The sequence below is a fragment of the Natator depressus genome, chromosome 1 (genome assembly GCF_965152275.1).
Source record: "Natator depressus isolate rNatDep1 chromosome 1, rNatDep2.hap1, whole genome shotgun sequence".
Classification (NCBI taxonomy): Eukaryota; Metazoa; Chordata; order Testudines; family Cheloniidae; genus Natator; species Natator depressus.
Window position 1 is genome coordinate 136318244 of NC_134234.1, and position 26779 is coordinate 136345022.

General features: G+C 41.1%; 1 protein-coding gene across 7 annotated transcripts in view; it reads left to right on the top strand.

Annotated features, from left to right (window-relative positions):
* Positions 1–26460, top strand: part of REPS2 (RALBP1 associated Eps domain containing 2) — a 177493-nt gene extending 151033 nt beyond the window's left edge. For 5 of the 7 annotated variants that reach the window (XM_074967491.1, XM_074967473.1, XM_074967456.1 and 2 more), the window contains 4 exons: positions 10892–10975; positions 16057–16202; positions 19209–19317; positions 20981–26460. In XM_074967491.1, coding sequence (XP_074823592.1) covers positions 10892–10975; positions 16057–16202; positions 19209–19317; positions 20981–21049 — 408 coding nt within the window. In that variant the 3' untranslated portion in view covers positions 21050–26460. The remainder of the gene's footprint in view (positions 1–10891; positions 10976–16056; positions 16203–19208; positions 19318–20980) is intronic. The other 2 variants (XM_074967465.1, XM_074967499.1) reach the window with 1 other exon arrangement.
* The last annotated feature ends 319 nt before the right edge of the window (positions 26461–26779 follow it).

Here is a 26779-nt window from a genome sequence, read left to right on the forward strand (position 1 = left end):
CTTCGGGTGAGCCAATAATGAGGGAAATGGCAGCTGGGTTTGTTCCTCCGGACTCGTAGCCCCATAGATACATTTGTGGGTGTGCATGCATCCTTGTCATCTATCTATAGAACTTGAGGATTTGGTTGATTAACCATGCATTTACTTCTTCTTGACATTCCCAGAGGAACTACTGTAACCCATATCCTCTGTGATCTTATCTGTTGTCACAGTCTGCACTGAGTCCAAATCCTCATCTGTACCAGTTCACACAATGGACCCCTGTTTCAATATAGTTTTCACGAAAAATTTTCCTAATACTATGAAATTAATCTCAGTGTTCCTGTGGTAACTGCAATAAGTAAATTTGCCTTTCATCAGTGCTTAGATACTGTAGCATAGAGAGGTATCTAAGCTATTGTTTATGGTCTCTTTATCCAGTTTACAATCCACATCTCCTTTTTCCTCTGTAAGCCAATTTGAATTAATTTTTCCTGTAAGATTTTGTGAAACACCGTATCAAATGCTTTATTAAAATCCAAATATATTACATCAGCTGCATTACCTTCATTCACTAATATTGTGTTTCTGTATTTTTTAAAGGCAATCCAGGTTTTCCCAAGTCACTGTGAAAGTTTGCTGGAAAGACTTTTTAATAGAAGTAGATTTAGACAAAGGCTAGTCTTCTGTTTTGGCTAATAAATTATTTTGAAGTATTTTCCATCTACAGATCTAGTGTGTTTCCTTCTAATATTGGGTATATGTCGTTCCACTGCTATCTTGTATAAAATCCAGTGGTGGTTTTTGTACATACTCCTCCTGCACTATTTTCTTAGATATAGGAATAAACGTGTTTTGCAAATTTTCCTCCTTCTTGTGTCTACAGCTGGTAACTCAAAGGATCAGTAATTAAGGAGGGATGGAATCAGTCTAACTAGACTGTCCAGTACCTACTGCTCTATGCTCTTTGGGCCTGGGACTGTCTCTTTGTTCTGTGTTTGTACAGTTCCAAGTACAATGATGTCCAGGTCCAGGACTGGAGCTCTTAGGCGCAACAATAATACAAACAGTTAATAATAACAGAAGGTTAGGGAGACAATCTGGCCAGTGTATACAAACAAAATACATGTTATTTAGTGGCAGCAGGGATCCATGCTAATAATGATGGATAGTAGGGATGAAATTATTAATCAACTAAGCAAAATAGCTGGTTTGTAACAATATATATTTACAACTGGAATTGACTTTGAACATACATGAATGAGGTTCTGTTTGAACTGAACTGAGCACATGCACCCAAAGATTAGCTAGGACCCATATTCTTTTATGTAAAACAAAATAATACCTTATTACAGTTGGCTTTGGGGTCTACAGGAGCTGGCTTCAGCAGTTGCATAGTCTGGGGGATTTATTAGGACATTAATGTTAATAGGAATTATTGAGGTACACTGAACAGAAAATAGGTGTTCAGGGTTTTATTCAGAGTCAGCTAAATAAATGCAGCATTTATCACACTTTAAATTAGTGCTCCTAACTTAAATTGCATTATACTGGTATCTTCCACTGCATAAATCACTATACATCTCAAGTCCTGCATGTACTACATGAGGGGAGACTTGGAAAATGAGGGGACTATATATTTTGGCTGAAAAACTGATTATTCCAACCTCCTCTCCAATAGTCTGGTTTACAAGATTGTTGGTTTTGTAAATTGATGCTGATTCTTCTGTAATTTATTTTTGGAAACTTGATTATTATTTTCACGTCTGTACTGGTGATTTCGACGTTGATTAAAAAGTATACACTCTCAAAAGCAAATAAGAACGTAAGAATGGCCATACTGGGTCAGACCAAAGGTCCATCTAACCCAGTATCCTGTCTTCCGACAGCGGCCAATGCCAGGTGCTCATAGGGAATGAACAGAACAGGTAAACATCAAGTGATCCATCCCCTGTCGCCCATTCCCAACTTCTGGCAAATTCTTTAAAATAAATAGAATGGTTAAGAAGTCATTAACACCGGAGGACTGGTGAGCTGCAGAGCCTTTAAAGATTAAAATCTTTAGTTTCTAATAGGGTATTCTGTAGACTGAAGGTTAAATTGTGCAACCCTTATAAATGTTTGGTAGCCTTTCTTCACCTTGGGAAGCACTTACTCAATGAGGTTAATTTGATTATTATATAACTATATTCTCACCAGTGTAAGTAAGGTTTACGCAATTTAGCTGTGAAAGTATAAATTATTGTTGTTTTCCAGTAGCATCTAAGGGCCTGATCCAAGCTGCTGGAAGTTAATGAGAGTCTTTCTATTATTTTTAGTGGGTATTGAATCAGATCCTGAAGGTCGCAATCAGATTGGGGCCCCATTTCAGCAGGGACTGTACAACATAGACCGGGGGTGGGCAAACTTTTTGGCCTGAGGGCCACATCTGGGTATGGAAAATGTATAGTGGGCCATGAATACTCACAAAATTGGGGGTTGGGGTGAAGGGGGGGTAAGGGCTCTGGTTCGGGGTGCAGGCTCTGGGCTGGGGCTGGGGCTGGGGATGAGGGGTTGAGGGTGCAGGAGGGTGCTCCGGCCTGGGACCGATGGATTTGGAGGGTGGGAGGGGGTCAGGGCGTTGGGGCACAGGAGGGGGTCAGAGGTGCAGGCTCTGGGCAGCGCTTACCTCAAGCAGCTCCCAGAAGCTGGGGTCGGGAAGGAATTTTCCTCCAGGGCAGACTGGCAGAGGCCCTGGGGGGTTTTTGCCTTCCCCTGCAGCGTGGGGCACGGGTCACTTGCTGGAGGATTCTCTGCACCTTGAAGTCTTTTAAACCACGATTTGAGGACTTCAATAGCTCAGACATAGGTTAGAGGTTTGTTACAGGAGTGGGTGGGTGAGATTCTGTGGCCTGCGTAGTGCAGGAGGTCAGACTAGACTATCATAATGGTCTCTTCTGACCTTAAAGTCTATGATTCTAAGCAGTGGCATGTCCCCCCTCTGGCTCCTACATGGAGGCGCAGCCAGGCAGTTCTACGCGCTGTCCTGTCCGTAGACGCCACCCCTTCAGCTCCCATTGGCCGTGGTTCCCAGCCAATGGGAGCTGCGGGGGTGGCAGGCGGAGCCCCCGGCTGCCCCTATGCATAGGAACTGGAGGAGGGACATGCTGCTGCTTCCAGGAGCTGTGCAGAGCGGGACAAGCCCCCACCCCCACTCCCCGGCTGGAGTGGGGTAAGCTCTGGACTCTGCTCCCCAGTGGGAGCTCGAGAGACAGATTAAAATGTCTGGAGGGCCGGATGTGGCCCCTGGGCCATAGTTTGCCCACCCCGACATAGACAAAGAGAGCTCACAATCTTGTATTTGTAATTTTTAAAAGCAAAATAGTTGAAAAGATATTTCTTTCTAATTTTACTGCTGAGATCAGGATGCCATGTATCTGTTGGAACTGCTCATAACATCACAAACCCTAAATCAGTGTAGATCTTTTCTCAGTAGCTGTGATAACATTAGCTGTTGTAGTGCAAAAATGAATCCTGACCAAAAAGCTTGTCAGGAACAGTCAGTTTAAAAAAAAAAAAAAAAAGATTTGCAATTATTTCATTTGAAAACTGAGACATTATTATTTTTACAACTGTTTTTCTGTTTAGATCTGAAAATGTAATCTGGTACTGGATAATGCCTTAAAGTTTTCACACTATTCCTTTTTTAAATGTTAGCAATGATATCTGCTATCTAACCCTATCCTTGAATCAGAGTCTAAATAATTATTAATCAACTATCCAATTACCATTGAAATCAATAAGAGTCATTCTGCTGAATGTAATGGTCTTTGGAACCAGGCCCCTTCATGTGTGATGAATAAAAAAATTCATTCCATTTTAATATTACCAGAATTTAAAAAAGAGCTGTCAACAGGATAATCTCTGTGAGGGTCCCTTGAATGTGGAATTCTCTCCTCCCACCCCTTTGGTTCCAAATAGTCCAAGTCTGCTGACCTTTAGGGCACCTAGCATGACCTATCTGTTTGCTCAGGCATTCAGGGAAAGTAAAGGTATTGAGTGAATGGGACAGAATATGTTGATTTGTTTCTGTTATTCTATTGTGGCTGTATTTTTGTTTAAACATTAGGCTAATTGGTGTGCTTTTTTATGTTGAACCTTGCTGACATTTGTGAATGTGATTGTAAGTGCTGGCAGGACATCTAGAGCTCTAGACGGGTACAATTTTGTTTTAGAAATCAAAAGGAAGTCATGTATTGAGGTTATGGCAACCTAGTACCTGCATACAGAGTGGTACAGGTAGAGCCAATCTTTTCTTACATTATTAAGTCACGGTAAACCCCTTTTTAGCCTGTATATACAAACATTGTATGACAAAAAAGTAATTGTTTTTAAAGGATTGATATAGTCCACCCTATGTGCTGTGGATTAACATGTGGTGTATAATCAATGTGTTAGATGCTAAAGAAGACTGTGACTATAATAAAACTATAAATCGTCTGTAGTATGAAATATTCTGCCATCTGTCACTTTGAATACAATACAAGTGGATTATCCTCCTCTATCAGGGAAAATTATATCTTAGATCCAGAATAGCCAGACCAAAAAAAATAAAAAGGGTTTAAAATGATAGTGACCAGCACATCTAATAAGTTATTTTGGGGTTCAGTGACAAATGCAGTGAAACCTTTTCTAAAGTGGTTACCATAGGGAGACAAATATCTTAAATTATTAAAAAAAAAAACAAAAAAAACCCCCCAATTTTGTATTTTGCTGAAGTTTTTAAAAAATGAGAATCATATGCCAGTGTCTCTAACAGAGCGCAAATGCCCCCTTCCAGCTTACATTAATATGGTTCTGTGAAAGTGGAGTATTAAAGCAGATTGTTAATGTTTCCATCTGGGTCCCATGCATTATTGCAGTTGGGTTGAACATTGTGGCAACTTTGTGTATATTTACTGCCTTTTCCCCAAACCTTATCACTAACTCTCAGATAGCTTTTTTAAAAAAGCGCTTTTCAAAATTTCAGGATTGCACAGTGCTGAGAAAGCCGTCAGCACTGTAAGATCTTGGCAACTTGTTGCATTTGCATCCCTATCGGTTTTATTTCTGCCTTATCGCTTACAGTTTTTGTAACAAGCTGTAGAAAGAATTGACAGTTCAATGTGATATATACCAGGGTCACCGAAACTGAAGGGAGAAGGCTTGGGTTTTTTGGAAATAGCCTTTAAACAGAAAAATTGATTTGAAACACAAAAATGTAAACATATAGAAAGGAGAAAAAGCTGTCCCTCAAAATTAACCTACTTATAATTGACAGAAGGGTATAATTAGTATCCGATAGAGTGTAATGCATGTTTAATAGTCCACTTCACCTTACAGATAAGCTCTTCTGCACTCCCCTCTTTGTAAATTAAAGAAGTGGCACTACAGGTGATAAGCATCTGGTGATCCTGTGAACACTTTTGCACATATGGGTAGCTTTTTTCACTTGAATAGTCCTGTTGACTTCAGTTGGGCTACTAATATGTGCAAAAAGAAAAGGAGTACTTGTGGCACCTTAGAGACTAACCAATTTATTTGAGCATAAGTGAGCTGTAACTCACGAAAGCTTATGCTCAAATAAATTGGTTAGTCTCTAAGGTGCCACAAGTACTCCTTTTCTTTTTGCGAATACAGACTAACATGGCTGTTGCTCTGAAACCTGTTAATATGTGCAAAGTTACTCTTGTGCATAAGTGTTAATAGGTGCTGGAACGAGGGGTGCTGCCACACCCCCTGGCTTGAAGTGGTTTCCATCATATACAGGGTTTATAGTTTGGTTCAATAGCTCTCAGCACACTCACTATACAAATTGTTCCAGCACTCCTGTAAGTGTTGGCAAGATCAGGCCCTCCATATGTATTTCTCTCCAGCAGAAATGTTTCAATATAACTGAAATATGAAGTGTGTTATCTATTTTGCTTTGGAAGGTCAATCATGCACTTCCTTCTAGCAAAGTGAGAGTGGAATCTGTGTATAATCCTGCTTTGCTTGAGGAGTGAGGACCGGAACCTAAAAACAAAAATGAAATGTAAAATAATGTAATTTTTGCATTTATCTAAACCTGCCATCTGAGGACTTCAAAGTACTAAACAATTAAGCAAGCCTTTCAACAACCCATCAGATAGATGTTGTTACTGATAACAATAGAGAGGTTATGGCTGACTGGCCCAGGGTCACAGAATGAGGCAGTGAATTTCTGAATAAAAAGCAGGGGCCTTGACACTGTCCTCTTCTCTGTCCATTAGGGAAAACTTATTATTAGCTGCTGAGCTACAAGTATGATCGCTCAGTAGGAGATTGAGATCTGAGCCTTGCTAGTACATTCCTGTAGAATGGAAGCTTCTTAGTCAGATTTAAACCCCTGCTTGGAGGGTAAGAGTATCCCCAGAAAATATGAATATGATGTGCAGCTGAGGAACATAGGAGGAATATCTCTTTGGAATATGAACTGCTGTACATTGGTCTGTGTGAGCAGTGAGGCTTCTGAAGAATTTTGAAATAGAAGAGTACGGTGCTGTTAGTCTTTTATTCAGTCTTTTATTGCTCTTTCCCAAAACAGTATAGCTTAGGCCTGGTATACACACAGGTTTTGTACCACTATAACTGTGTCAGTTAGGGATGTGATTTTTTTTTTAAACCAAAATAGCTATACTGGTACAACCCCTTGTGTGGACGCAATTATAACAGTCTAAAGATGCCTTATACAAGTATAGCTTATCTATCCGTCTAACTCAGAGGTGGGCAAACTATGGCCCGTGGGACCCTCCTGCCCGGCCCCTGAGCTCCTGGCCCAGGAGGCTCGCCACTGGCCCCTCCCCTGCTGTCCCCCTTCCCGTGCAGCCTCCGCTCACTGCGCCGCTGGCACAGTGCTCTGGGCCGTGGGGCTGCGAGCTCCTGGGGCAGCGCCGTTGCAGGGCCCGGCCTGACCCGGTGCTCTGTGCTGCGTGGCGGTGCAGCTGTAGCGCCGCCAGCCACCGCTGCTCCAGGCAACATGGTAAGGGGCAGGGAACAGGGGGGTGTTGGACAGAGGGCAGGGGAGTTCGGGGAGGTGGTCAGAGGGCGGGGGTGTATACCAATGTAGTTAAAGTGATGCTTCTTTCATGTGTAGACAAGGCCTTGCATTTAAGTTGTATGGTGGTGCTTACATGCTGAAGACTTTCAGATTCCACAGTAAAAGAGTGAAGTCTTTAGCATGAAGGAAGAATTCCTCATACCATAGAGTTGTAAAATCACAGCGTGTTGCTCAGCTCCTGAATGAAGAAGGAGGGGTGCCCAGGTATTTCCTGATGAGCTTGATAAAAGAGCTAGAATGGAATAGAATAGAGGGAGCACACCTCACATTGCTCGTCAGTGATCACCTTCTCCCCATGCTCTGTAGCAGCTGCTCAGAGTGGTGTTGTGGCATATTCTGGAGCAACTTGCACTCAGCCCACAGGAAGCGGGACAGGTGCTGGTATGTAGGGCCCAAAGGTGAAGGCACTGAAATGAATGGGGGGAAAATCCCCTGCCAAAAGAAAAAAGTTGCCATTATAAATGGCACACCGTTTCTGAAATAGCTGTAGACCAGGTCATGCCCATGGACGAATACCTGTAGCTGCTTCTTGCGGAGTATCCTGCATTCTTTTACTGGGGAGAGAGAGATTGCCCCTCCATGAGGAAAGAAGTCTGGCTCCTAAATCCCATGAATCCCCTGAGGTATATTGTGTCTCTGGTGTTGCCCAGACCCTCCTGACTGGTACCTCTTCTCTGGATCTTCCTCAAAGGAGAAATCCCCAACAGAGGCATGAAAAAGTAACACACCCGTTGGCTGTACGACTATTCCTTTAAAATCTGAGTGGGACCAGTGAGGGGGAATGCTTTTGCTGCTATAGCTTATACCAGTTGCCCGAACAAAATAAGCAATACTGGTAAAAGGACTTTATTACTGGTATAACTGCTTCTATCCTAGGGCTTTTGCTGGCATAGCTATGTTGGTTAGGGGGCTGATTTTTTTTCATACGCCTAATGTAGCTACGTTAGGAAAACATTTAGGTATAGACTAGGCTTCCTTTTTATAAGAGGAAATGGAAAGTTCAGAAGAGTTCATACACGCTGTCTCCAGTGTAGCCTGTTATCTGCCTGCCTTGTGAATGAATTCAGAACCACCAGATCAGTCCCAAGCCAGTGAATATGCATGCATCTCTTGTGCGTCCTGTGTTCTGAGAAACACAGTAATGACCTGTTCTAAATGCCACTAGGTGGCACTTTAAGGACATGACAGCCAGTGGTTTGTATTCATTTTACATCAGCTCCTGTACCAGAACTGATTCCTTTCTTTTATAAAATCTGTGTATTTAACCATCTGACCTCTCTAGTTAGTCGTGCCCAGTTATATTGTCAGATCCGCATTCCACACTGGGGTATGATCCTCATGATCAAAAATGAATAGGCAGGGCGGTACCACACCGATGGCTTTTGACAGCAGCGAATAGTACAATAGAAATGTAGCCCTGCAATCACTGAAGCTGTTGTTTTAATGGGTGCCCTATGCCCAAGGCACTCAAATAACCAATAAACATAAAAAATGCTGTGGCATCAGATCGGCAGGACGTCCTGAAATCTTATCCTTTAGTATTGGCATCAACACTTGATTTGATATCTGCATCTGATGGTGTCCAAACCTTGTACTTTTTTCTTTCCTTTTACAAATTTTATTTTAAGTAACATTGTTCTGCTGTGAGGTCTTTCTGTTTGGATCAGTTTAGTTGTAGGTTGCGATGCTCAAAGGAAGTCTAACTCTGCTCCCATTATTAACTTCTGTGAGAGTTTAACCATTGACTTCAATGGGAGCTGAGCACTTTTGCAGATCCCAACCTCTGTGTGTGTGTGTGTTCGTATTTGAAGGCAGCCAGTGGCAGGGGGATGAGGAGAGTAAAGCTCTGTAGCTTTGCAGCTGAAGTATGATCCTTTTTGCACCTGCCAAAATCTAATCAGTAGACAGAGCCAAATGGTGCTTCTCTGGTTATCTCTTCCTTCCATCTCAAATGATCCTCCGAGCATCTTTTACTCTGTTTTCCTGCTTCCTTTCTCACTCAGTTACATGTGGTCCCCTTCTGTACATTTCTTCTGAGCAGGAGGACATACCACATGGTTCCCTCTGGGGCCATCATCATTGGTTTTTCTCTGTGAATCAACCCTTTATCAAAGGAATGTGGGTGAGGGCGGAGATTTTCATTCCCCCAGTGTCCAAATTCATTGCTTCCGTGATGCATTTGAGCTCTGCTGTCCCAAGATCATTCATTAGAATTTATATGCCTGGAGTGCCTGCCCGATATGCTGTTGCCAAGCCACTGAAGCCTGTGTTTTGGTTCTGAATTTCTTTCAGTTACATAAGAAATGGTTCTGGAAAGTAGGGAATCTATTGTTTGTTTCACTGGATAACAAAGAGACATGTTGTATTAAAAAAAAATAATTAAATCCTTGATTTCAGTGATTCAGCAAAGAGTGGTCTTTCCCCCTTTCATTCCTCTGTATGTCAGGAGCCTTCAGTTATAATCTCAGCCTAGCAATACCTGGAAGGTTTTCTGAGTCAAAATGGTAGTACCAAATATTAGCCCCCTGGCAAATTCTTTTTAGCATTGCTTTGCTGTTCAAATGTACCATACTTGAAGGAGGAAAAGGGAAATCTTGTCAGCCATGGCATTTATTTTCCCTTCTGTCTTGAGGAATTACATATGCATTTAAAGGAAGATCACAAATCCCTCTCCTAGCATTAGTTCTACCCCTTACAGTTGTAAAGCACTAGCAAACCTGACAGAGCTTCCATCGTGCTTCTGTTGTGAAGGGAGTAGAAGTGGTATGATAAAGTCCCTCTTTAAATACTTTATAATCTATATATAATTCTGACATTGTTTGATTTATGGGTTGTGCTGAACCAGAGGCATTGAAGTAACTTTGACTGCACTAGATCGTGATAATGCAGGGACTGTTATTGCTTCCAAAGTCTCTCAGCAAGAGTCTGTCAGCAATAGCAGAATAGGTTATTCCGTGCTTGATAAATTATTGGTATGAGGCTTTAGGTGAAATCCTGGCCCCACTGAAGTTAGTGGGAGTTTTGCCATTGACGCCTGAGGAGCCAGGACTTAACCCTTTAAATTTAACCTCACAGAAACTAACTGTTTTGGAGAAGTGAGCGTGCTGGAGTACAGTAACCCCCGGTTTTAATTTTTAGCCTAGCCTGATACATTTAAGGACTTTTCCTTGGAAGTGCTTTGACTGTTGCAATTATTTTCTGTTTGGAGCTGGATTAGGGCAGGAAGGTGGTAGATTTGTCTCCTTCTGTACCTTGTATATAAAGTGACATCATCACAATTTTTGCAGTAGTTCCCATTTTCTTGTTCTAGGCCTTACCACCCACAGTCAGGGGCTCCCCTGTAAACCCCTCCCTCCCACTGAATATCATTTGATCTCATTATATGTTCATATTACTATTCAGTTTTTCAACTGGAGTCTTCAGGATCCAGTGACAGTTTGCACCCCGACCTTGGTAGTTGTTGCTGTGGCTTTTCTTTTCTCATAATGGAAGAGCTCTGTGTGCTATATTGTAGGAACCAAACCCTAGAAAAGACTCCTGGGTAGCAGGCCCTTTATGTTCAGAGAAGTTACCATTTCTAGCTTTTCACAAAAAGTTTTCTCTTGTTTTCTTATCACAATAAAGGGGGAAAATGGTTTAATTAAAAATATACAAAAGACGTGTGTCATTCACTTAGCTGTCACCATAACTTTCCCCCTCAGAGTTAAATTGCTAAAGTAACTTTCCTTTTGTGTCTAGTGTTTGCTTTCATTGTCTTTATTGTACATGATTGCTAGACATTTTCTGGGTGTAGTGGTGACTGATTTGTTGTTACAGACAGAACAAGTATCTGAGATTGAATTACATCCTCAGATGAATAGAGCCCCATCACAGACAGAAGAAAGCAGCCCAACGAGAAAGGTAAGGCCAATATGTCTAAAGCTGTTGTTGATGATCTGCCTTTATCTTTTTGCCTTCATCAACTGACCTTAGTTGTTTTAAGTTTTAAAGCAATTAAACTGAGGTTTAGGATTACATTTTTACATGTTTACTTTTTCTGGAGGTCAGGACACCAAGGGGAATTGGACTCATGTGACATCCACCATCAGCTCAGATAAATCATTAAGAAAGTTTTCAATCCACACGTCAGTACATGTGCATTAAGAAAAACAACTTGCCATTTGTTTACAGTATAAACACACGGGCCCTTAAAAAAGTGGGGAGAAGAGATCAATGGTGTCTGGTCCTCATTTCCTTCCAGCCCTTCCAACATGAAACATTTTAAAAATCTGATATTAAGGATCCAACATAAGTACACCAGTTTATTAGAGCTCAGGATCTCTTCTATAATATGCATAGAATTTCAGGAATTTGTTTAAAACATGAATTACAGGTTTTATATGCTTGCAGGCATATAAAATAGATATGCTATAACTAAATATGCTGTAACTCCAAAGGACCAGCTTATGTCATTTTCCTCCTAGTGCCTTTTGGGGTAATACCCCTTTGTGCCCTTGCTTTGTCTGGATGCCACTTCTGTCCTTTCCATCTAAGATCAGTAGCAGGGGCAGTTGTTAATTAGCAGTTAGAGACCTAAGATCTCCAATGATACTCCACCAGGTACTAATGCAGCGCAGACATTCCGTAGTGTCTATTTAGTACTGATGTGCGGCACAGTGTGGTGCCAGGTGCTGCCACAGAGGGGTGTTCTTGAAAGGGATGGACCTGCTCTGCCCATGAGAAAGGGATGTGACGATGCCTGGGTGGAGGTGAGAGTCTGCACAGGTGGCCTGTAGGAGAGTCGGGAGAGTTTGGGTGATGTCTGGTGGGAGAGGGAACTGTTAAAACACCCCCACAGGTGATAAAGTGGGCTTTCTTCTGATTTCCTTCTGTACTCCCTGCCCCTCCCTGCCCAGTGATGTTTCTTCCCCAAATGAGCACCACGACCTGTTTGTTTGGCTGGTAGCTCCTGTGCCATATGCTGCAGCTGCTCCTGCTGTTCAGTCACCCATATGACCTTTAGCCACCAGAGACAGCTTTGCAGAGAAGAAGCCAGAGAGAGCATAGCTATAGCCAGCCCAGCCCACTATAGAGCTGACCACGTGATGCTGGGCACCTGAAACTGGCAGCCTTAAATAGCCACTATCCCCACCCCAGCTTCCTGGAGTGTATGCCCAGGGCACAGGCTTGCAGGAGATCTGCAGCAGTGGCCTGAAGAGCCGCCTCCTCGATCCAATGAAAGAGGAGGCCGGACTATCTATCAAAGTTGTTCTGCAGAACTTCAGCCCTTCTTCCCCCGGCAAGGCACAGACGGCGAGAGTTTCGGATGGGAGTAGGGGGGCAGCAGGGCAAAGTGAGCCTCTGGGAACTGTAAGTTTGAGGAGAGCCCAGTGGTTATGGTGCGTTGACTTGTCTGGTTCAGGAACTCTTTTATCAATAGAACTTAACTTGTCATTAGGAAGTTTTTTATAGCAGAGCATTCCATATAAAAAAGCTGACTTCTAGAGCATAAAACGCTTGTTTCGAAATGTCATCATCTCCTAAAATACAGGAACTTACAGCTGCTCTTCCAGAATTTACCAGGGAGTGAATCTCTCTTTAATTTTCTTCCTCATTCCCCAATTTTTTTATGGGGTTGGACCCTCTCCCATGTGCATCTTCCTGATGCTTCACTCAGGTTCCCCCACATCCTCTCTCCACACACACACCCTTCCTTTGAACTCCCTTTGAGTGTTGCTTTTTTATTGAGGAAGGGACAAATGTACTGAGTAAGGGACTCTGGCACTAACAAATGTATGACTTGCACTGAGCACCAGTGACTACTGCTCAGAAGACAGCTTCCTTTCTCCTAGAACAACCAGCAGTGCTCATCTCTCTCCAAACCAGCACAACAGTTTCCCCAAACTACATGCTGATAGTTTTTAAGTGAAGGCAAATTTATTAGAAAAACACAATAAAGAGAACCAGCAGTTAGAGAGAGACCCCTGAGATTCTTCCCCCTAGTCACTAGGAGGGCGAGAAGCTGAATTACAATTATGGGATGTTGTTTAGGATTCTTAGCTGAAAAGTCCGTCTAACTCACACTGACGACAAAGCTCACATTTTAAGATGTCTTAACCCAACTGCGTTTTTAACCAGATGCTAACAGCTTCTCTGCCTGGCATCTTCTGGCAGGCTCAGTGTGTCTGTCTTTAACCAACAATCGTCTCATAGGTTAGTTTCCAAGTTCAGTTAGCACTAGTGGTATTGTCTCAGCCCAAAACAAACTACAGGATGTAGAACTGCTTTCAGGTCAGTTTGTGCAACTCAAATTTCTTTTGTTCTCAAAAGGACTGACTTCCCTATCATCCTGCCAAGTAAGGTTCTCTGTGTTTTCTGTTTGTCTGGCTTTAGCAATGTACCAGCCCCTCAAATAGCACTCATGAAAATGGGGCTTTTTGACCTCCAGGTTTGGCTGTTTTTTGCCATACTAACATAAAGAGAGATTGTGTATTTTGCATTTCCCCAGCTCTCACCCATTCAAGCATGTAGAAATCACACACAAGTTCCCTAGTTGTCTCGCATGACATTTTCAGAGAGAGTTATTCAACCTTGCCAAGCGTGAGGCCACAAAGCACAATCTTACTCCAGATCTGTAACCATACAATAGTTATACTCTTCTGCTACCCTATTCAATTAAATAGTAAACATAGATACTATTCAATTATTTAAAAAAAAACAAACCAGAGGACTGAGTTTTGGAAATGAGATTCTGAGCCTTTCTCCTAAAGGTCAGTGGTGGAAATCCAGCTCACGCCAGCAATAGTGACGGACAGGTATTACCATTTGATGGCTGTTCAGCGAAGTCCTGGAAATGAGCTCTTGGTCTCATTTCACATTCTAGCAGCCTGGTGTCCACATTCATAAAACCAGCATCACTATTGGCAGCCACATAGGAGGCCCAGGACTGAATAAGGATAGAGGCTGAACTATCCTCTGCCCCAAGTGGCGGTCCTACCCTTTCTAGATTTGGGCATGCTGATGAGACAGGGTAGGGGAGCTTACATTGCAATGACTCACACTGCAGCCATTCTCTGTGTAAGTGGGGGACTCTGCCACTAAGACTATTAAACCAGCAACTTATGTAAGGACCTCATTCACTCACTTTAATTAACAAACACTACATCTCCATTGTGAAAACAAGCAGAACAGTGTATAGTCTGAAAATGTCTGCTGTTTTTAGCAACAAATATCTTGTGAAAATCTGGTACGTAGATGTAATCTCTCTCAGCCTGGGTATACATTTTTTTTAAAAGCAGTAAGCAAATATATTAATTATATTTTGCCATATGATTATTTTGAGTGTGGTATTCCACATATTTAAGGCAAGTGGCTTTCCATGTTGGGTTGTGTGCAACAGATCTTGGTTTTTTGTTTGTTTGTTTTGGGGGTTTGTTTTTTTTTTTGGGTTGGTTCTTTTAAATATTTTTAAAGTAGTCATGGAACCCTGTGGGATTTTGGAATGTTAGAGATTCTACCTCCTCATAACGCTAACTCTCTTCCTGGCCTTAAATTACTTTTTATTGCAAAACACCCACAATAGCCCTCTGCTGACTCAGATTACATATTGCAGCCTTTTGGGCACTTCACTGGGTCATTTAAAGATGTATTACTTTGTTTAATTTATTTGTATTGTATTAATTGGTTCCTAAGACATAGAAAGGAAGGTAGCCTGGTCCAGTGAATACACCACTAGATCGTATAATGAAAGCTGGGTTCTAGTTCTGGCTCTGCCACTATTTCACTATGTAACCTTTGGCAAGTCACTTTACTGTTTTGTGCCTCAGCTTCTTGCTTTGTGAAATGAGGATGATGATACTACTGGCCTCTCTTTGTTAAAGCACTTTGAGATCTACAGATGAAATGTGCTATGAAAGCTAAGCTTTATTATAATAATACATTATTATTAATAACAGCCTGATACTGCAGTGGTGGTAAAGTTTTGGGCAAAATAGAGGATATTTTAATTAAAATAATGAAAGCACTTCTGGCATTTTTTATTAAAAAATAATGTATTTTGTGTTTTCTACCTGAGCCTGCCCACGTTTTTTCATGTACTTCTCCATGACAAATCACTAGCCTTACGTGCACTCATTCTGCAATGATAGTTTACATGTACGTCTTTGTAAGCCAGTTTCCGAGCTGCCTCTAAAAGGGAAAGTATTTCTGGGACTGACATCGTAGGACAGAGGAAGCCTGTCTTGTGTTTGAGGCATTTGCCTGGGACGCAGGAGATCTGGTTCAATTCCTAGCTGTACCACAGATTTTCTGTGTGACCTTGGGCAAATCAGTCTCTCTCAGACACTGTACCTCAGCTGTACTGTGAGGTTGGTGGTAGTTCTCTACCTCTCAGAGGTGTCATGAGGATAAATTCATATGTTTGTGAGGCACTCAGATTCTATGGGAATGAGATGAGGCCATATAATGGGTAGACACTTTATAATCCTTAACTGGCAGTCGATATTGGTCGCTCCTGGGAAATGTCCTGTGTTGATCATGATGGCAGCGTATGCAGGCAAAATCCTCATATTACACAGAGCATAGTTTTTTAATTATTATATTCTGGTAATGTCCAGAAGCCCCAGTATGCTACATGTACACCTATGCATGTACACATGCGTGTATGCCCTGAACAGCATACAGTCCAAATTAAGATAAGACAGAAGTCGTTCATGCAAGACAATTGAAGGGAGGGAGAGCAAGACACACCAACAAAAATAGCCAACCTGCAAATATAGAAAATTAATATTAAAACGACAGATTGCAGTTTTTAAAAAGCAGGTTATTACTGAATTTAATTAAAATTGAAACAGCACAAACCTTAGGCCATACTTCAGCAGTTTGTGTGTCAAAAGCATTCACTCATCATAGTCTTTTCTTTCACCATGTCATCATTTTAGCATGTCTTTGGACGCTGACTTATTTAAGGACTAACTTAATCTTTGTTTTTTTGTCCTCCAAAGGAGATTCTGCTTACTCAGCCACCATCCAAACCAATCCGTAGGAAATTCCGCTCCGAAAATCAGATGTTGGAAAACCAGGAGCTTACTCCCACTAGCAGTGTGACCTCTTCTTTGCCTGCAGCCAAACCCCATCTTCCTGCCCAAAAGTAAAACACACACCTAAAAACTACACCAACCTGCATCATGAGCTATGACTTGACTGTGTTTGGTTTTTTTTGCCTCATTCTCATATTTAATGATTGAATGACTCAGGGCATTGGTAATGAGATACAGACCTCAACTCTTGATTGCCAGTTCAAATGCAGGCCAAGTCAGTAGTGACCAAAAATTGTTAACATGTGATAGCTGAACAATGGCCTCTTTGAAATGCACTTGATGGTTTCAGTCAACAAATATGTGTCTACATCACAAAAGCTACCACTCAACTACCCCCTGTAACAAGGTGGCAGGGATCTTGTGCTGACCCTGTTAGCAGGTGTTTGAAGCCTGCATAACGCTGCTGAAGTTGTGCTCACTCATTCTGGCAGTTGTGGCTTGTTAACCAACCAGGAGATGAGCATGCGGGGAACGGCTCCAAATCCCTTCAATCTTGTCATCATAATGACGGTTCTCCACAGCAAGGAACTAAACTTCAACACAGTCTCAGTTACCTAGGCATTCACAACACTGAACAACCCCACTGGTCAGGTGTTTGCAAATGCTGTGGCTGAGGAGAGCAACACTGGTTTCACCACCACTTCAGCCATAGTGTAGGAGTGCCAAAATTCTCTGACACAACTGGTCAGACTAAGCGCTTCTCTTCAGTCCCAAGGATTCTAAGACACCGCCTTTGCTACGACTTAACTTGAGGGTAGAAGGTGTCCAAGTGTCTTCACTGATGTTGAGCAATAGAGAGTTGTAATGTTCCACTCCATCAAAGAGAGGCCTAAACACTGAAAAGCAATACTTCCCCCATCTCTTCTGGAACCTCATTGGGTCCAACAGTTTTGGAGCATGAACTGTAGAAACAAGTCGACCAAGCTGACAGGAGTCAAGAAAGGCTTTGCCCTCAGCCTAGGGGAGATGTTGATCAGAAAATGATTACAGTACATGTTTAACGCTTATTTCTAGATCCATCCCAAAGAAAAGAGTATCACACCAGTGTGAGTTGAGCCACAAACCACTTGAGATAATCTTAGATTGCCATGATGGCTATGGGATCTAGAGTCAGCATGCTACAGCTATTACCAGTGTGCATATTGAAAGCATAGATATTGAAATCACCGAGACCAGAGAGTCTTAGTGACTCCAATAACAAGTCCAATAACAGGAATGCAGGCACAAGTGATGGGGTGGGAAAAGGGCTGTATTCAGTCTAATTTATTTTATCCCAGGATTCATATGCAAGGTGAGTGCAGTTGAATCTTTCTTTGGGTTTGCACATCTCCTGCAGCTGAAGTTGTATGCAAAAACCAAGGTTGTGCTTAGCCCAAATCCTCCATGTCTCATCAACAGATTGTCTAGGGATGTTGTGGAAGCTCCTTCACTGGAGGTTTTCAAAAGAAGGCTGGCTAGCCATCTGTCTTGATGGTTAGACACAACAAATTCTGCATCTTGGCAGGAGAGTAGATTAGATGACCCTTGATCCCTTCTAACCCTATGATTCTGGACCAGGTAGTCTGAGCCAAAACCAGGCCAGCTGAGTCATCCAATCAGTTCTTCACAGTAAGTATACAATCAAGCTGTTGAGGGCCTGAATCTGTGCTACATAGGGATGTAAAAGGTTAACCAGTAAGCATTAGGTTTACTGTTAACCAACCTTAACCATTAATCCTCTGCTTGACGGCCAGAGCAGCCCCAGCCCTGGTGGCCCTGCACCCGGAGGGACTCCAGCCCCGGCTGCCTCAGTTAAACAATATAATTTTAATTGTTTAACTGGTTAACTTTTTAAACAATATTTACATCCCTAGTGGTACATAACCTGGAAGATTAAAAGAGAAAATAGTGCTCCTGAGATGGCCTGAGAATGCTAGCACATGCTTTTGGAGCCCCAGTTATATAGGGGGCCCAAGGAAAATTGCAACACCTGCTAACATCCCTAATCAGCCCTATCTGATGCAGATGTTTGTATTTTCTCCAGAACATTTAAATGACCACATAGTGATACGTGTACACTTTGATTTCTTTTCTTTTCTTTTTACATTTTATTATAAAGATTGATTAGAGGGAAAAATGTAGATAAACAGGTTGGTGGAAAGGTGAAAAACAATAGCAAAAGGACCACCTATTATAAGAAACAGGCACAGGTTCTATTGCAAAAATCACAGCTGTCCACTCTGTTCAGAGAAAGAGCTAACTTGGGCTTTTTCCAACTGCTTGCCACTATGTGCTCTGTTTAAATATGCATCTGTCTTAGAGTATGTTGTCATTAAAGAGCTGCTTATGCCTCATGTACAACTTTAAAATGTCTATTTAGAAACAGTTCTGCTTATCTAACCTATATTTATCATATTTCCCTTTCCTTGTTGTTTTGTTATTACTAGCAACATTTGCATTTAAACAAATCTTTGTTTCTTTAAAAGTCATCGGCAGACGAATAATGTCCATAATTCATCTATCTGAAGTTCCATTTCTGTGTGTGACATCACAATCAGATGTGGTGGAAATGACTGGTATAAAAATGGAAGATAAGTATTTCAAGTGTAGAAAAAAACAGCAGAAGCAGCTAAATTCTTGAAAAAGCAAAGATTTTATTTTCATGCAGATGTCCTTAATAATAAATAATTAAAAGATACTAAAAATAAGTAAAATTGTTTCTAAATAGAATGTTCAGTACATTTTCCATTAGGCATTAGTGAGATTTTAAACCCCATTAAGTGTTTGAAAACAATACTGGCAAGGATATTGCAGTAAATAGAAGTATATTGAAAATAAAATAGTTGAAATGGGCCTAAAATAGGTTGATGGTTCAGATTAACAAATGAGACCATTTTGCTTTTGAATCACCCATCTGATTCAGTCATCAACACTTATTTACTACCTTTTCTTGTAAATTGGTATCTTTTTCTTTTGATCAAGGTTCAGTACACAAGTACATAAAGGGAATGTCTGGTCTCCTGGGGACAGTCACTGTTGAGGCTCTTTTTACTGAAATGTTTTGTATTTATCTCCAGCAGACAGTCTTCCAAGCAGAAGAGGGCTATTCAGACTGCTATTCGTAAAAACAAAGAAGCCAATGCAGTGCTAGCCAGGTTGAATAGCGAACTCCAGCAGCAACTGAAGGTAAGGAACACCTTGAATATCACAGTTACAAGGCTTGATGCAATCGGTTGTTTTTCACCACTGGCGAAGGATCTAGTTCGTCTTTATAGATGAAACCTACTGCTTTGTTTCCAGACTCTCTCTTGAAAGAGTGGCTACGTTGTACCTTTAGGGTGAGTGGCATATATAAGAAAATGTGAAACCTAAATGCAAAGGGCTGTGGTGTCGATTGAAATGAGTTTAAATGATGATTCTTGTGTTTTGAATGCTTCTAGAGCATTTAATGCTGTCTCCTCACGCATGAGAGGAACTCAGACATAGCTTTCTTTGTCCTGATCAGTTATTTAACTTCTTACGTTCAGACATTTAGTATACAAAGTATTGGCTGAACTGTTGCCTTAGATGAGCCTCTAAGAGTGATTGTAAAACACTATCCATTAGCTTGTGTTTGAGAACTTTTTGGAGCATTTAAATTGGTAAGTTCCTGATAAAAATAAATTCTTTTCTTTTTAATTGTCCAGTCATGAAGTCAATATATTCCTAAATTTTTCTTCTGCTGAAGCTTCATGTCACTTACATAGACTATCATACTTCTACGTAAGAAGGTCTGAACATACTGGGAAGCCTTTCAGAGACCATCAACACTGCTTGCCAATCAGTCAGAGGAGACTACTGTTGCTCTTCCCTCGCGGGTTGAAAGTGCCACCTTCTGCAGCACTTCCAGCTCTTTAATGGTCTGGAAATGCGAGACCAGGACCAGAATCTGAACCCTGATGTCCTACCTAATAGCACAGTGGGCTGCCACTGAGTTGGCCTGCCTGACCTTCTTTCCTCCTTTAGCATTCCTCTGCATCTCTGTCAGAGTCCTGAGAAATCCCTGTGCTATATTTTTCCTAGCTTCACATCCCACCCCGCTCACTCAACGTCCGGTGTTACAACCACCTTCCTTGGATCCGGACTGACGTATGATTCCACATAGGAATTTATCATTACCACTATTCCTGAATTGTCTAGAAAGAGCTCTCAGGAACAGTGCAAGGCAGACGCTCCCTGCCAGGGCTGAGCATGCGGCCTTTAATAGCAAGGTAAAAAGGCAATATGGCCCAGTGGACTGACCTTGGGGAAGGATGTCACACTTGTAAGTTTTAATAGCAAACACTCTGTCACCATTACCTTTTTGTAGTCTCTCTCTCTCTCTCTCTGGTATTTATATGTCTCCCATTTTCACACCTGAGCACCTTACAATCTTTAATGTAGACTCCAATGAGGTCAGGCCGTGCTATTATCCCCAGTTTACAGGCAGGGAACAGAGAGAGACAGTGGCAGGCCAGGGTCACACACAAAGTCTGTTTTGGAGCAGGGAATTGAACCCAGGTGTCTCAAGTCTGTGCACTCACCACTGGGCCATCCTTCCTCTCATGGGCCAGGTTGGGCAAGTCCCTGGCCTCTCTGTGCTTGTTTCCCCATCTGTAAAAAGGGAATAATTCAACTTATCTCAGTAGGTTGTTGTGAGGGTTAATTACCTAATGTTTGTACGGTGCCTTGAAACTATAAAGTGTGATGTAAGTGGTATGAACTTGAGATCTGTAAATGCCAGCTGTTACTAGACTACTCTTTAATAATGCAGCTTTGTATGTGTGGGTACCACAAAAGTTATAGCATTTCTTTTTATTCTGTGCTCCAGGAAGTTCACAAAGAACGAATTGCATTGGAGACTCAGTTGGAACAGCTTCGTCCTGTAACTGTCTTGTGACCTTCAGTACATTATCCAATGGCAATAAATGGACATTTGTGCCAAGACTTTTTGACTCGGTTAGCACAACAATGTAAAGTCTATGTAAAGTTTTCACTGAGGCAATGGCACTGGGAAAAGTGGAATGTGAGTTGGGGTGGTTGTTTTTTTGCGCACCACTGTCCACATTTTCTCTTGCGGATGAAGAGGGTAGATGAGATAAATGTCAAACCATAGGTTATGTCTAAGAAATGAAAGGTGTTTCCTGCTTGTCCTTCAGGATATTACAAAATGCAGTTAACCACCAAAATCAGTCATATAACTCTGAAATTATTAGTGGTTTATTTATTTAAAGAATTCCTGATTTATGTACTTTCTTGAAAGTCAATTATTAAAAGTTACATGCATTCAAAATTCTTCTTTATATTTAAAGTTTCTATTCTAAGGTGGTTTCTTCTACGTTTCTGATTTCACATAGGTTTATACCAGGTGGTAGTGTCTGTGGTTTTAAAACACAAAAGAGAAAGTCTATATTCACAATCACGTCACTTCATTGTCTTTTTAGTGCCATTTATGATTATTGGTCATTTATGTCTTATAAATATTGCAGGGTTTGTGTTTTATAAGTTAAATCATGTGAAAATGGAGTTCTGAGAACTAAAAAGTGTTGAAACGTGCTGATTTTTAGAAACTTTTTTTTAAAGCTATACCCCACAGGGAAAGTTAGAAATGGGCATGTTTCTCTGTATGTAATTAATGTGTGCTTGTTAAAACAAGAGCATTGTAATTTTACCAATGGAAGTTAAAATGAAGCATATATTGTGCTGGTCTTTGGAGACATGGGTTTTATTTCATGTTTGTTTGCATTGGTCTGCATTCCTGTTAAACTAGCTATTGCGTTTTTTAAAGGACCTGAACTCGATGTTTGATTCCAAATGAAATAAATGTATGTATATGCTCTAGGTAGGATTTTTAATGACTATGGTGTGAAGAAATGAATCCTACAAGGGGTTGTCCGTTGAGTGGCCTTAATATCGCACAGGAGATGCTCCTTACAGAATGAGGCTCCCAGGACCTTTCCCTTCTCTAAAGGGAGAGTCAAAGGCTATAGTACTCTATCTGGGTCTGATCTAGGGCCAGTTGAAGTCAATGGGCATCGGATTAAGTCTTCTTTTTAATGAACCTTTTAGTTTTTGGGCCAATCCTCATATAACAGGTAGTTTTAGAAGTAATGAAATCAGCCTGTCCCCTTTGACATATGCCGCATTGATGAAAACATAGCATGCACGCTGTCCTCTTTCTTTCCTTCCCCCCTTGCAGCCCCACATGAGATGCATTGTATAGTCCATTGTTCAGTGATGTAAACTAAGCGTCTGCATTAAGTTTGCAAAAGCTCGGCATACATTTTCTTCTATTATTTTTGATGTTTTATCCATCTCGTTTTGGAATGCTCCCCAAGGGTGGATTAGAAATAACTAGCCAGTCTCCTGTCAGGATACAGTGCAAAATGGATAAATGTGAAAAAGCTGCAGTGGAATAGCAGAGTAGCCAGAAGTTTTATCGAGACGTAAAACAAGAATGACATCTATGTAAATGTTTAAAGTTGACATGGTGACTGCACAGACTCCCTTGGCTGAAGTTTATATAGATTCAGAGTTTATAAAACATTACTCCAGTGTTGGGAGGGCAGTCCTCACATTTGTAAAACTATATTAACTGAAAGTTTGTTTGGTAATACGTCACTCCTTAGCTAGCTAACCACTGTTTGTGTCTATGACAACGAACTGAATTTTTGGTTTTCTGACTTCTTCTGTGTTAATGCTCTGCAGTTGGAATCAGAGAAATGACCATGGCTTGTGACTAAATGAAGTTAGAATCACAGCTTCTCCTAGTGAGCTGCAGAAGAAATCTGCCATCATCTTCCCTATTAGTGACAATGTTCAGAACTTACACCAATCGTTCTTAGAGAGACAAGGCGGATGAGGTAATATCCTTTATTGGACCTACTTCTGTTGGTGAGAGGACAAGTTCTGTAGCTCAAAAGTTTGTCTCTGTCACCAGTGGAAGTTGTTCCAATAAAAGACATTACCTCATCCACCTTGTCTCTCTAATATCCTGGGACCAACACTGCATATACGAGTCATTCTTTTCATTTATAAAATTGAATTGTTAGATTTTAGTGAGTTTAATTTTTTTTAATTCTTGTTTTGTCGTTTTATTAAGTAACAAAATGACAATTTTAAAGGACAGAGTTGGGTGGCACTTTCCATATTTGTGATCCAGAATGTTTGGAAGAAGCTTTTCAATTCTTAAGAAATGTACAAATGTTTTATTAAGCTGTTTGGGTGAGTAAGGGTGGAGGAAAGTAGTCCATAGGGCTTTTTCAAAGATCTGTCATGCAAAGTACTATTATAATTATTTCTTATACTATGAATCAGGATACCTGGATGACCATCAATGGAACATGTTACTTAGGCTTGGTCTACACTAGCAACTTATGTTGATATAATTATGTCGCTCAGGGGTATGGAAAGTCCACTACCCTGAGCAAGGCAGTTATACTGACCTAACTGCTGGTGTAGACAACCTTATGTTGATGGGAGGGCTTCTCCTGTCAGCATAGCTGCCACCTCTTGGGGAGGTGGAGTACCTATGCTGATGGGAGAAGGCCTCCTGTCAGGGTAGGTAGTGTCTTCACTGAAGTGCTACAGCAGCACAGCTGCATCGGTGTAGCTGTGCCTCTGCAGCCTTTTAAGTGTAGACAGGCCCTTAGTCATCCTGAATCATAGGGGTTAATACATAAAAGGGTTTATACCATTTCTGATGCTGAGCTTTTAGAGGTGCATTCCAATGTTCTACTGAGCTCAAGGGGCCATCCTAATTCAGTCATTGTATGTGTAGTTTATTATCATAGAATCATAGAATATCAGGGTTGGAAGGGACCTCAGGAGGTCATCTAGTCCAACCCCCTGCTCAAAGCAGGACCCATCCCCAATTAAATCATCCCAGCCAGGGCTTCGTCAAGCCTGACCTTAAAAACTTCTAAGGAAGGAGATTCTACCACCTCCCTAGGTAACGCATTCCAGTGTTTCACCACCCTCCTAGTGAAAAAGTTTTTCCTAATATCCAACCTAAACCTCCCCCACTGCAACTTGAGACCATTACTCCTTGTCCTGTCATCTTCTACCACTGAGAATAGTCTAGAACCATCCTCTTTGGAACCACCTCTCAGGTAGTTGAAAGCAGCTATCAAGTCCCCCCTCATTCTTCTCTTCTGCAGACTAAACAATCCCAGTTCCCTCAGCCTCTCCTCATAAGTCATGTGTTCCAGACCCCTAATCATTTTTGTTGCCCTTCGCTGGACTCTCTCCAATTTATCCACATCCTTCTTCTAGTGTGGGGCCCAAAACTGGACACAGTACTCCAGATGAGGCCTCACCAATGTCGAATAGAGGGGAACGATCACGTCCCTCGATCTGCTCGCTATGCCCCTACTTATACATCCCAAAATGCCATTGGCCTTCTTGGCAACAAGGGCACGCTGCTGACTCATATCCAGCTTCTCGTCCACTGTAATTATATTATTGATGATGGTATACCACTTTACACAGTGTGGGAAGCAAAATAGCAAGGGAAGAGTTAAGACATGTTTTATCTCTGAAGCACAAAGTCAGGAATTAAGTTACCTGGAGTATCTTCCTAGTACTTCAACAGTTCTGATAGCCTACAGAAGATGTAAAATCTGCTCCTGCTGTTATTTTGGTTTAAAAAAAAATATTGTAATGGGAGTTACAGGTGCTCAGCCCCTTTGAAAATCAGGCCATTTATTTAGGTGCATATGGCTAACATTTTCAGTAGTGCCTGAGTGCCATTTTTCAAAAGTAACCTAGGCCTTTAAAGCATAAGTCCCATTAACTTTCAATGAGACATAAGGAAAAAATGTCAAAAGTGCTTAAGTGACTTAGGACTTTCAATGAGACATAGGCTCCCGAGCTCCTAAGTCACTTTTGAAAATGTGATTTTGGCTCCTATGTCACATAGGCAATTTCAAAATTGTAGACTTAGGCTAAACTTTTCAAACATGGGTGCCTAAAATTAAGCACTTGTAATGGCCTGATTTTCAGAAGTGCTGAACAGCCATAAATCCCATTGAAGTCAATGGGAACGAAGTGCTAAGAACTGTTTGAAAATCAGGCCATTTTATTTCCGTTCTAAATGTATATAATGGCTCAACATCAGACACTATGAACAAGTTGTGGGGACCTGTTTAAAGATAGAACAGTCAAACTAGACAATCACGGAACATTGTTTAAAGATATTAAATATTAAAGATTACTGTTCTGGTTATTAAACTAGTATTAGGACACCATGGACATTTATATAATATCTTTTATTATGGCTCCCATATTGCTGGATTAAAAAATATCAATCATTAGCAAGTTCAGCCCTATTAGGTTCAGAAATGTCAGTTTGAACTTGAAATGTTATTTCCAAGTACAGTTTTATAGGATGGGAGATGGTCACTTCAGCGAGAGGAACTTTTTCAGCTTTCTTCTAAACATTTCAAGCTTCATATGGTACTCAGGGTCTCAGAGCATATCTTGTCATTTCACATACTGCGCTTGCACATGCAAGCAGGTTAGACAATTTTATTTAGGTGGTGGCTGGCTTAAAATTAGAAATAATCTTGAGAATGCAATGAGGGAGGTTAGCGACTGAGTTTTCCATATCTCAAACCCTGCTTCATACCTACCCAGACTTGGAGGACAACTGTTTGCATTACTGAACTACCCTGTGGGGTGGCTGTGATTTGGAACTCTTCACAAGAAGCTTTAGGATAAGCTTAATATGGCAATTATCTCTCCCTGTTTTAGAAGCTGCTTCTGCCAAGTTTAAATCCCATTTCATGACAAAGAGAGTTTGTGAAAGCTTCCAGTCTGAAAGGGAGGAGCGTCACTTCTCCAGCACTGCCAGTCTTTTAGCCTTAGCACATATACACCTTAACTGACAAGAAGTAGTCGTTGTTATAAAAGTCAGGATGGGAAAGAGGGATAATAAACCCACATATTTTAGCAACTAGAGTGAAAACTTATTTTTTCAAGACATGACTATCCCAAATGAAAAGAAATATATATTTTGAAGCTTTTCTTTATTCAATTATCTTCATGAAACTATGTATTACATCTTTGTCTGCTATTGATCATTTGATATAAAATTGGTATTGGGAACCTTATTGTTAATCTAAAATTTAAAAAAAAAAGTTCCCCTCAGGTTACTATATATTTGTATATTTACTTAGACAGTGTAGTTGATAACCATATTCCAGAAGACTTGTTTTCACAGCTACAGAAATGTTAGTGTGGTAGATTGCAAGATATATAACATTCTACACTATGCACATCCAATTTTGGAAAATGTATATGGTATTGAAACTGGGTGCTATGTTAAAATAAAAAGCTACAATAGCTTCAGATTGTCTTGCTACTTGTGTTTTGTTGAGGATGTCATTTGTACAGATGGTATGAAAAGAGAAACTTTTGGCATGGAAAGATGGTGTGTTGAAATGGCTGATGTTTGAGTATTTAATTTGCAAACGCATATGCCAAGCGGCATGTGTATGTGTGAGAGACAGAGTGTAACAGGGTCCCTGCAGGGCCCTCCTGGCTCCTGCCGCCCGCTGGGCTGAGAAAGTCACACAGAGACCTTGAAGCAGTGCTCACCTGGTTCTTTTATTTACAGGTTGTGTTCCCA